Below are 12,522 nucleotides of genomic sequence, written 5' to 3' on the forward strand. Positions count from 1 at the left end.
CAAATATCACAGTGGCTCTTTGTTTTCAGGGTGCATGGAATGCTCCTCTTCCAGGTTGTTATCTAATATCCTCTGCCCCTCAGTGTTGTTTTAAGTCTCACCAAAAATTCATGACAACTCATGACAGACCAACTGGAGTTATGGAGTATGTGGGCGATAGAGTGACATAACTGACTAGCAGTACAGACATGGAATGACACATACTGTACAGTATATGTTGTGTGAACAGAGAGATAAACTTAGAACGGCTGGCTTTCATTCATGCACCAAATGCAAATGCGTAACTGTGTTTACATGTGGGTATCTCTGTTTCTGTTCAAACCATCCTTTTTGTTTAATATGTACATTTAAGAATGATTCAATCTTCCCACTAAAATACACATCGTAAAGAATTAATAAATAAAGCAGCCACACAAATGTAAAGTATGCATGCTGGTATTATCAGTTTTGTACTTACTTCAGCAGGTTCTCAGCTCCGGCCCTCATCCTCATCTGTTTGATGATCTGCTGGTTCAGACTGGCTCGCTTATTCTGCAGTTTGCTACGTCCAGTCTGGGCGAACGGGTTACATCCCTAAGATAAGAAGAAGATGCAGAAACAAACATGTCAGCAGAAGATACGATTTTGTTAAAATGTAAAGAAAAAAAAAACTGCATCATGAAAAATGTTCATGCTGCAAAGGAAGGAGGATGATCCTGATTATTGGTTTTTCTATTGCAATTATTTTGTTGGAAGCAATCATAAAATAGATCCTTGATTTCCTTCAATGCATTCAAACCCTGTTTTTTTAAATCTATATATTTATTTATGTCAGTTCAGCTCCAAGCAATTGTATTTTAAGCAAAGGATTGTTGCTATACAGCACTGTGAGAGCAGCAAATGTGTGAAAAAAAATGTAACTAAACGTTCCTCTGACGTCAACAATTTTTCATTTGGCTTTTAAATTCATTTATGTGAACTTCTACTTTATCTTCACTCGCTGATGTAACAGCAAAAGTAAATCTAAGTTGGGTGTGGAAAGAAACTGCACCTTATTATACTTCACTCAAGTCAAACACAAGCTCTCACTCTCTGTGTTTACACCTAACGGCCTGTATGTGGCTGTACTGTGTGTCCTTGTCCCTATCACAACCACAAGTGTCCCAGCCTCACTAAATCAACAGGCTGCCACTCACTGCAGTACAGATAAACTGGCCTTAGACATTCATACTGACTGAGTCACAGCACAGCAGAGGTGTGGTTTGTGCTGTATCTAACAACATGATGCACTGAGACCAGTCAGCACAGTAAAACCAGTTAGTTTACAGTCCTCAAATTGGGACACTTCACACTGTCATGGTCACTTCTAACTCCACCTGGCTCCTCAGATACACATGATGTCACCTCATCCTTTATTTCATCAGACATCAAGGAGTTTCACCAGGAGGACAAAACACCCAAGAGGTTCACACTATCCCTCTGATGCCCACCTCAACAGTGCTGCGACAAGGCCAAATCCCTCACTGGCTTCCCACATATAGACACCAAATGTATCCAGATGCATTCAGTTCTTGGAGTAATTACTATAAAAACACACACTTCTTTAAGCAAACAACTTTTTTTTTTTTGCATTGTGGCTTCATCAAGTTTGCTTGTCACATGACCAACAACAGGTATGCACTTATCTTAACAACTAATATACAGATAATTACAAAGCATGTGACAAAAAACAATGTCATCATTTCTCACTATATTTGAATCTTCTTTAAAAATATCTAAAAAATACACACAAAAAATACACTTTATTTAGACCATAAGGTCTATTGATATAGAGTTGCCCCTTGTATCCAAATGGTGAATTTGGGACGCACACCATGCTCACATGTGTAAATTCATATCCAGCTGATATTTATTGCATTTTATTCCCTCGACCCCTGTCTGGCTCTACCAGAAATGCCAAAAATATAATCCTTACAAAAAACACAGCCAAAGAAAAAAAACAATAGCTGACATCACACTTCTCCAAGGGAGTTTAATTCATCCAAGTCATTCAAAGTGTAGCTGTTAGTGAATGTCTTCTACTGTATCACCTCTAACATCTTTTACATTTATATCTGAGTCATGCTGCAGATGCTCTTATCCAGAGACAATTCCTGTAAACTAAGTAAGCAGAAGTGGGCAGAGGTATGTGACATGCACAAACGGTTGCAAGAGGGTATCACATTTTCAAGTTATATTGCACTCTACAATCACTCCACTGTAGTCACTTGGGTGTTCCAGTACAAACACATCAGCGACCTGAGAGTGTAATGATTAACCAGTTTTACAAATAAAAGCCATGGTAATTGCACAATAGAGCTGTAGCGAGGCTGTCGGGGGCGTGGCCTGGCTGGACGTAGCAGTGGTTATTATTAGAATGACAGCAGGGTGTGGCAAGAGTATGTTGTCACGTCAATCATGACATCAAAACCGGGGTGTACATGTGTGTTAAAGAACAAGGGAGCGCCTTGTGGTTGATAGTAACCATAGCGATATGCTCTGTGTACATTTTTAATATGTAATTAGGTATGAAACCCATGCTCGCATTCCAATGTGATGATCCTCTGTAAGTGACCATTACATGATGATGTCTCATCGTCAATAACACACAACTGATGATTGGATACCACACCTATACTTCAGGTTAGCTTAGTTTGAGAGATTTTGACTTTTGTGTTTTGAATTGTCGAGGACATTGTTTTACAGTTTCTAAGTAAAGTAAGAAGCAATGCTGCTTTACAGTCACATCACAGCACAGACCCTTTGGATGAAAACTTGATCAGCATCATATCAAATGACACATGGAACCAAACCCCTAATTCTCCTGACCACTGAATCACTTGGGGAACGAAACCTCTCCTACCCACTGCCATATTGAAACAGTAAAGCCTCTCTCTACAAGCGTACAAAATAGTTCATTAGAGCCAAACACAAAGACAGTCCTGTCCATTATCATATTCATCAAACTGCTAATCATCCTGTCGTTGTATAACCATGGCTTCATACAGAACATGTAGAGCAACGGTCCATAGGTAAATGGTTTATACAACTGCTGATCAGGACTGGCAATTTGCCCAGAAGAGGTTACAGCAACCCGTTTTGTATAAATACAGTGTGCTCAGTATCTCAAAATTATTACCTCTATATGATGAAGTAAATATCAAGCTGAAATGTTGTATGTTCCCTGACTGACTTCACACACTGAATCCACTCCAATTACAGTGGCTTTTCCAGCTTGCCCAAAAGGGGGTGTGCTTTATTGAATCCAAAGAGAGACATCTTAATATTCAGAGAAGATATTTGATCACAGCTGCAGCTCTCATTTGTCTTTTTCCAATACAAATCCCTTCGAGGGAACCTTAGTGTGTCTCCAAGTCGAGGGAGCTTGTCTGGTTTGTGAACCAGGACACATGTTGTCAATTTGTGTCTGTGGTCTGGCTGAAGGACGGCCTAGGGCCAGATGCTACGTCAATGCCCTCGTTGGCCGTGGAGGATAAGGAGGAGAAACATGCCGATTCGGCTTTTTGTTCTGCCATCTTTCCATCCTGCAGCAGTCCAGTCGGATCTCAGCCAGCTGGAGGTGAAACGGTGGACGGCTGGGAAGGAAGCCCTGAACCACAGCAGCTCCCCAGAGCATCAGCAGAGCCCAGTGAGGCCTTGTAAATCATTAAATTCATTTTCACCCAGAGAGAGGGGCACGAAAAATGGAAGCAAAGATCATCTTGGCTCCACTTGGTTAAAATTTGACCCGAAAGTTTCCAAATGGCAAATCTCTTAAACATGACAAAACGAGAACGCAGCTCATTACTTTGTGGTCTCGGCAAACGTGCAAGCCTTTTTATACTAAGAAGGTCCCTGCAATGAAAGTGGAGAATCCTGACCACTCAATACTGAGAACAGAGGACAAAGGAAATGTAGAGAGAGTGAGAACGATGGAGAAAGCAGGATGAGTTAGGTTTGACAATGTGTGTTACAGTAATAAACTACTTGTGATTGAAGTATTAGGCTCTACAGTCTCCCATCATGTCCTGTGGCAGTGCCATACCCTGGCTCCCACTGACGTTTTTATAGACACAGGAAGTGCAGCACAGAGCCTAAATCCAGACAGCGTTCAGAGGGGGATTCGGGGGGATTGGAAGACACAAAGGTCCTGTTCAGATGCCCATCTAAACAAGCTTTTCCATAAAAACACTCCAGTTGAGGACACTAGTACAAATGTGGAGGAATGAGACACAGTACGGCCGACAGGGAATCCAGCACAACACATTAGGTAATCACTAAACCACTGCCAAGTGCCTTTCTCATAGCCTCAGCATGGATAACATCACAGCTCTTAGATACACGAAACGTAAAACTGGTTAGAGAGGTTTCTCTGCTACGCCTGATTGGACAATTACAACTACTTAATGCTAGTTCACCAGCTAATTAACATGATGAAAAGGCTTCAAACTAATCACAAATGTGGGCAGGGAAAACATTACTCTTATCTGAGAAACTATTTAGATAACCTGGCACCTACATTTATATTTCAATCACTTAGCTGATGCTGTTATCCAGAGCACATCCCATGTGTGCAGCTCTAGGACACTGTCAACAGAAAAGGTCCAAATATTACAAAAGAAATGAAAACCGAGCCCGGAAGAATTACTGAACTAATAAAGACGAATTATGTAAGAACAAAATAGGTCTGCCAAAGTTATCTATCAGGAGCAGGAGGCTATTCTGACCTAAATTTACCAGGGTATCAGCAAAGTATCCATCCCTGTCACACCTCTTACAACAGCAGGGTACAGTTTATGTTAATCATGGGATGTTTGGTCACTGCTCTTTCAGCCTCTGTCACTATCAGCGACCGAGCCGATACAACCTATTCTTGGAGTAACACACACACACACACACACACACACACACACACACACACACAGCTGAAGATGACAGTGCTGTGGTTTCTGCTGCTGTTGGTGACACATCAGGACTCACAGTATTTGTTGTGCTCAGTTTTGAAACTAAAACTAAAACTAAAACTAAAAGTGTAGAAATCAACTTGAAACAATAATAAATACGAGTAGGCTACATCCTGTAGTTATCTAGCCTAACACAGTGAGTTAATATCAAAGTATAATTATCTAGACTAGAGGAAACAAGTTGGATGTTAAATCTGCGGGTGCCTCTTGAACGTTTCACATTGAAAATATCGACATACATTAATTTTTTTTTTTTTTTAAATAGGCTATTTATTCCAGTCAAGCCATAAACATGCCACAAACCGTATGCTAACAGTAAGCTAATGATATAAAAACGTTACAGTAGACGTGTGTACAGTGTTTCTGTAACCAAACTGAAGTGACGAGAGAGAAAACTCACCTTTCTGAAATAAGTACTGTCTCCTCCGCTGTCTTTGATGCCGTTTGGTAAAAGAGTGTCCGTCATCCTGAGGGCCAACTCGGAGAGTTTCAGAGAGAAAAACAAGTGAATAAAAAGAAGTAATTTAAACCAGACCGCTGCTGTTCAACAGGTGAGTATCCTCTTCCCTCCGACGATTAGTCTGCTCTGACTCCTCGTTGCTCGGCCAGGGACTTTTTTCCAGCAGGGAACAGAAACTCCGCCCAAAGGAGAAAAAACGCAGGGTGGTGCATTCACAAGCACAGAGAAAACGTCATCGGACAGGACATGCTTCATTCAGGTTATGTAGCCTTCAGGAACCTACGTAAGATGGTAGGACATGACTAACACGCTCATGCCCTGCTGTACCGAAACAAATGTAATATCTGTTTCACCTCGGGTTAGTCTGACTTACAGGCGCTTAAGTTGCACCATCTGGTGCGCCAGCTAGCCCCAGTAAAGCAGGCTAAACCACCGTTATGTTAACAATACTTTAATTAAAGACCCACAGGCTTTGGTAAAAAAAATCTGCTTTTACATTTGATATAAAATGTTGTCATAAAAATGCTAATGAATTCAAAGTAAATTTGATTACAGAAAACCAGTGGGGCAGAAAAACCAGCCCATGATGCTCTGAAACCATATGTAGAGACTACAGAATAATATTTAAGGTGTTTATTTAAAGCAAAAAAACTTCCAACACCAGTCTTGATTAGAGAGTCACATGTTGACATGTGTAATAGGTGGTAGCTTCAGTGCTGTAGGTTCATATCCATATAAGAGCAAATAAACTAAAAAAAACTTCAACTAAAACACTGACAAAGTCAGGAGTAGTTTAACACACTATAGGCTGCTTTAGGCTAGGGCCAGGCACTCAATCAATATTATATCGTTATTGTACTATGAGACGACATGTATTGTCTTAGATAACGTTATATCGTAATGTGGCATTAAATATTATCCTGGTTTCAAAGCCTGCATTACAGTAAAGTGATATTATTTACTAACCTTACAAGACAGTTCTACTTGTCCTAATACTTGCCTTTACCCACTTAGTCATTATATAAATAATTGCTTATTATATCAAAAATCTCATTGTGTTTATATTTTGTGAAAGTACCAATAGTCATTCCCACAATATATAAATATCAACAAGCCCTATTTAGACAAATTGCAGACGTGCCAGTTATACAAATGTATGCAAAATCAGCTGCTTCCCTTTAAAACTACAAGGGAAGTCTTGGTTTGGTTTCCATCTCCCTGAACCGTAACGTAAAATAAAAACTTATCCAGTATGTTTTTAAGTGAGCAGATGACACACAGAGTAAAACAAACAAACTGGTACTCATCACAATTATTACAGGAATGATTACAACTGTTACAGAAAAATGCCTCAGTGGAAACAAGAGTTGCATTGTCTGAGGCTGACATTGCACTAAGCCTATTTGATTGATGAAGAGCATACATTTGAATATGTAATTTAATACCATATCTTATTGTTCAAGAAAACGTTACTTAGTTGATTGCATGAGCGGTATGAAAAGAAATCCAGGTTTTGTATCGTCGTGAGGCAGACACAAGACATAAATGAAAATAATCATGAAAATTTTGTATTTTAGGAAAAATGCAATCTTAATTACGAGAAGATGTTCTTATGGTAATATTTTAACAGCACTGTTCAGTGTTCAGCAAGTATTTTAATTTTGCTGACACACAGAATGACAAGAGCACACATCACAATTGGTTGACTGGCAATGGCAGCAAGATGAGCTGTGGCTGATTCAGGCTATTTTGAGATTGTGTTGATTCCTGATTGAGTTGCTAGAGAGAGGGGTCTGTGAGTAACAGTATTTTCTGTCGGTGCTTTGTGTAGAGATACTGTAATTCAAGAGCATTTGTCATTGTATGTTCATTTTATCTGTTTGTTTGTGCCTGAAGGGAAACAAGAGGAGCCATCTGCTTGTGTGTGGCTGGTTTCACCAGTTAGAAAGCAGGTTAAATTCTTGTTTGTGGAAGGGGTGGTTATTAATGTCAGGACAGGATTATTGATAACAATTAAACACAGCTGAAGCCAGAGGCTAGGGGTGTTTATGTGGCTGTAAACTAGGTCAAAGCTGTCTTTGTCTGGCACATTTCTGATTCTGAGAGCCAGACAAAGGCTTTCAGAACGGAGACAGTTTTATTCCGAGCCTCGTTATACATCCATGATGTGGCTGAATGATTTTGTTTCCATTCGACTCATAAATGTTAGACCACGTTAAAAATTGCGCACAGATTTTCTGTCTTCGTGGCTTTTTCTCTTGGGTCTGTCAAGAACCATGGTTAAAAGTCATATTTAGAGGATTTTACACATTCATATTCAAATTGATATTGGACACGCAGTCCATTAAATCACCATTGTTGTAAAAAGTACCCAAAAGTCATACTTAAGTAAAATTAAATATATCCTGTCACTAACTGACTAATCATTTATGTAAGCTGAAATGTGACGATTAATTGTTCTACTCTGGCCTCAGCTGACTGCTGTTGTACTAATCCATACTGACCACTAGGCGGGGGTAGAGTTTAATATTTAAGCATCAACATTATCCATTACTGTCAATTATTCTATCCCTTGGAATCAATAGATGATCAGCTTTCATTTGGTTTTCTGTTTGTTTTCTTCAAATAATTCAAGACAATTCAACTAAACTGTAATCAGCACACATTTAAACATTTGTTTCACTCACCCTGTATGGTGATTATGAAGTATTGAAGTAAGTGCTTTTTTCATTTCAATACTGTACTCCTAATCACACTTCCACAATTCAAAAAATCTTAGGCTCTTTTTAAAATATGGTCTAAAGGTATTTTTCACATAAATTTTAAAACTCTTACCTTTTAAATAATGAATTTAATCCAAAATCGCAGGAAAACGGAAGTGTAACTGATAACATGTCCCAGTTCCATTGAGCTGTCCTGTAAGCCATGCCAGTAAGCCAGCATGAACAATGCAGGGGCCCTGAAACGGCCACACCTAAATGAAATGAAGCCATCATTAATACAGTAATACTAGTTTGTCAAGTCAAAATGTCTGCCGTGAGAAAACTAATCCTTCTCATCACCAATCGGCCTTACTCATGGCAGACATTTGACTTGTCTTAACAGGAAAGGCATAGGTGTCACAAATAATGGTTGCTCACATTAATTGAAAAGTTAATGAGAGGGGGTTTGACCATATTGAGACCATTGTTTGGTACTCATTCATACTCTACATGCACAGAAAACAAAAATGTCCATGTATGTGTAAGGTAATGTGAAGTAGTCAATACAGGTCATCACATCCATCAATTAATGCTATTCTACTTACCGACAGGCCACAGTGCAGGTGACAAATAATTCAATAAATCAACATGTCATGAGGAAGGAAATGCCAGGAAAAGGCCAGGATGGGTTGGGTCATTGAGTCATTGACAAGAAACAGGTGTTGGGCAGAATTGGCCTTCCTGAAGTCAAATGTCATCAACGAAGATTGAGAGACAGTTTGTTGACTTTACACTAGAATGCCAGCTGGTCCACCTTACCTCTGTATACTATCTCGTCATCGTTGTTGATGAGGCACACCAGTGTCATCCACAAATTTGATAATGTGATTGATATGATGATAATTTTATATCATATTTGGTCGAGCACTCCTGATTCATGTGGGTGAACAGTGCCAGTGTGGTGGGTGCCACATGTCCATACCATCTTCTGAGGAATGATTGTGTTGATTGCTGGAATTAAATATATAGACAGCATGCGTAAGTTTTCTTGTTATGCAGGTGTGACAGGACTTGGTGGAGGGCAGAGGAAATGACTTTGTCTGTGGACCTATTGGGGTGATAGGCACACTAGAGGGGGTCAAGTGAGGTGGGGAGACAGGATTTGATGTGATGTGATCCAAGACTAGTCTCTCACTTTGATTGGTGTGAGTGCTACAGGGCGAAAGTCATTGAGACAGGATACTGTTGACCTTCTTGGCACTGAGATGATAGTGGTGGGCTCGAAGCACTAAGCAGACGATGCAAGTATTGGTGAGCATGTTTGCCAGCTGGTCTGCACACTCCTTGAGTACATGTCCAGGTGTATTGTCAGGTCCAGCTGCCTTGTGCAGGTTCCCTTTAGCCAGGGGTTCTGAAGATGGCTGTGGACAGACAGTGTACCTGGTTACCTGTGTGGCATTCCTCCTAGTTGATGTCTCATTTATGGCTTCGAACTGAGAATAGAAGTCATTCAGTGTCTCTGGGAGGGATGTGTCCCTGTCACAAGCATGTAGTGACGTATCTTAGTCAGTGACGGCCTGCAAATACTGATACATACATCGCGTGTCTGTGAGTTGCCTCGGTATTTTCCATGCATACATGCACTTTGCTCCCTTTAGCCAATGACAGATTAGCCCTAGCAGATCTGAGGCCTGCCATGTCCTCAGATTCAAAGGCAGCGTATCGGGTTTTCTGTAGTGAACAGACCTCAGTGGACATCTATGGTTTCTGGTTAGCATGCATGGTGATATTCTTGGAGATGGGGACATCATTAATGCACTTGCTGATGTTGCCAGTCATAGATACAGTTGCATACCCCTCCAGGTCAGTTACATGTTCATAAGTGAACATGTTCTAGTCTGTGCAGTTAAAACAGTTGTAGGGCTGAGGTAGCTCCCTCTGGCCACATTGTCATCTGCTTTAAACCTGGTTTGACCAATTTAACAATAGGTCTGTCGACAGGAATCTCTGAGATGTGGTCTCAGTCGCCAAGGTGGATGCTTTGTATGAGTCACAGATGTATGTGTAAGCCAGGTTCAGAGTGTTCAACCCTCTGGCTGCCAAGTTGACATGCTGATAAATTTGAAAAAAGTTCTGAGTTTTGGGGAAGTTGAAATCCAGGATGACGTTGTAGACAACAAATAGTGTCTCTAGTGTTTGTGCTGGGAGGGATGTACACTGCCACAATAATAATGGTGTTGAATTCCCTCTGTAGATAGAAGGGACAGCTCTTTACAGTCATATATTCCACTAGTGTTAAACAGTGGCTGGAGATCATAGCATCTGGACACCATTCACTGTTGATATAAACACACAAGAGGGTATGTCAAGAAAATGTCTGAGCTAACCCAGCAGGCCCTGGCAGTTGTGGTTGTAAAAAAATGTAAACATTTTTCCCTAGGATCACAGAACTCTGCAGAGTGGTGAAAAACTGAGGCGCCTTTTCCATTTACAGCATATTTTACAGTGTTGTGCTACTGGAAATGGGCAGTCCACACTCTCCACCTACACAATGTTCTGAATGTTTTAGAGGGTTTTTATTCTGGATAAAAGTAAACCTATATAAAAGGATTGGAAATTTCAAATGTTTTGTTCAAAATTAGAGGTACTGGATTTTGCTAGCAATGCTCAGCTATCAGCACCATCATTCCAAAAGTCAGCCCGCAGAAACCCATTAGTTAAACCGTATAGGGGTCCCTGCCTGTTAAAGAGTGCAGTGAACTGAGGGTGCTTTGCCTTTCCGCTCATTTCTCTTCTCCTCACAACGCAGCACAAAGCCAATTGTAAGTGAACTGCTTCCCGGCTGCTTTTATAAAAGGCAGAGGGGGCACTGCGGTGAACAACGGGCACCGGCGTTCAACCCCCGGCCCGACAGGAAGTGCTGTGGGGTTGCTATGCAGCTCCGCTCCCCATCCACAAGAACTCTGGGTTCCCTGTTAACAAATGATGTGTGGTGTGGGCAGTATGGCAAACCATTTGAGAAGGCACTCCAGAAGCTCTACAGTAAGAATAGATCAAGGGTGGGATGAAAGAGAGAATGAGAGAGAGTGATAGTTTGTCCTTGGCTTTAAAGTGGTGTTGGGTTTGTGGCCTCTTATCCTTCGTTTCTCTTTTGGTCCCTCCCTCCTCATTCCTCCTTCACCTGTCCTCCCTATCTACCTGTCTCTGTCTCTGTCCCTTTCTCTACCTTCCAACCACCCATGTCTCCTTTCATCATTGTTTTGTCGTTTCCTCTGTCTCACCCTTTCTGCTTCTAAAAGTTGTTACACAGTAATCAGTTTGTCTACATGCTGTACAAGAGATGAGTCTGTAAATTACCAAATAATAGCACAATATAACAAAATAACCCCCACCCCCACCATCTACAGATTGAAATATATTAACATCAGATTTTTTTCAGACTTTTTAAACAATAATTGTGGACTTTCAGTTGCACCATGACAGCGATGGTTGAGTAGCCACTGAGTGCCCTTAAACCGAATGGAAAACATACCCAAACAACCTGATATTAAAACAGCCAACAGAGAATTCCAATAATATGATCTGTGATGATAAAAATAAAATTAAGTGTCAGAACAAATTGACTAATACCATGGATAGGAAGCATGCACCCCTATGGAGAGAGTGGCCGTCAATGTTGTGTAATGTGGAGCAAGGTAAACAGTAAAAACTGTCAGATGGATAATGGATTACCTTAATGAACAGATAAGAATGAATAGAGATTTAATTTGGACTGAGATACTTGGATATACAATACTTAGCATTCTGCTCGTTCAGCTTCAAGGTTCTGGAACACTTCATGATGACAGATGGGTGCAAAATAAATGCAAACAATAAACATGTTAGTGGTACCTGTCTGTCAGGCTGTGCTTTGTCAGCTTAATGCTAAAGTCTGTATGCCAACATGTGCACAATGACTGATGCTGATGTTAAACAGGTGTAACATTTGCAATTTTCACCCTCTTAGTCTAGCATATTAGCATGCTAACCTTACATGTAACACTGAGGCCAGCATCTGAGACCGTAGCTAATAAGGGAAGCACATGTTAGGGATTAATTAAACAATTTGATTTAAACGCTCGGTATGTAGTTTCTGCCACAAGGCTGCTCTCAATTACAAACAAAAGAGGTAAGCAGTGTGGGATCGTGAGAGTTGTTGTCTTCAGTCAACATTTCTGATCAGTATATATCTACAGTATGTGACACAGGCAGGAATGTTCATGGACAAGGTTAATGTTTGACAGTGTTATTCTGACAGTTACAGCAACAGGCAGCCAAATGAAATGCAATGTTACCTTGAATTAAATTAGGATTTCTCTCGGCTTACATCTGGGATAAT

The 12,522-nt window shown here is 40.5% G+C and overlaps 1 protein-coding gene across 1 annotated transcript in view; it reads right to left on the minus strand.

Annotated features, from left to right (window-relative positions):
* rhpn2 (rhophilin, Rho GTPase binding protein 2) overlaps positions 1-5,532 on the minus strand; it is a 30,201-nt gene extending 24,669 nt beyond the window's left edge. The window contains exons 1-2 of the mRNA XM_073465279.1: positions 5,383-5,532; positions 458-573 (exon numbers count right to left, since the gene is read on the minus strand). Coding sequence (XP_073321380.1) covers positions 458-573; positions 5,383-5,448 — 182 coding nt within the window. The 5' untranslated portion in view covers positions 5,449-5,532. The remainder of the gene's footprint in view (positions 1-457; positions 574-5,382) is intronic.
* Between the last annotated feature and the right edge of the window lie 6,990 nt (positions 5,533-12,522).

Source organism: Pagrus major, chromosome 4, assembly GCF_040436345.1.
Source record: "Pagrus major chromosome 4, Pma_NU_1.0".
NCBI classification, from domain to species: Eukaryota; Metazoa; Chordata; class Actinopteri; order Spariformes; family Sparidae; genus Pagrus; species Pagrus major.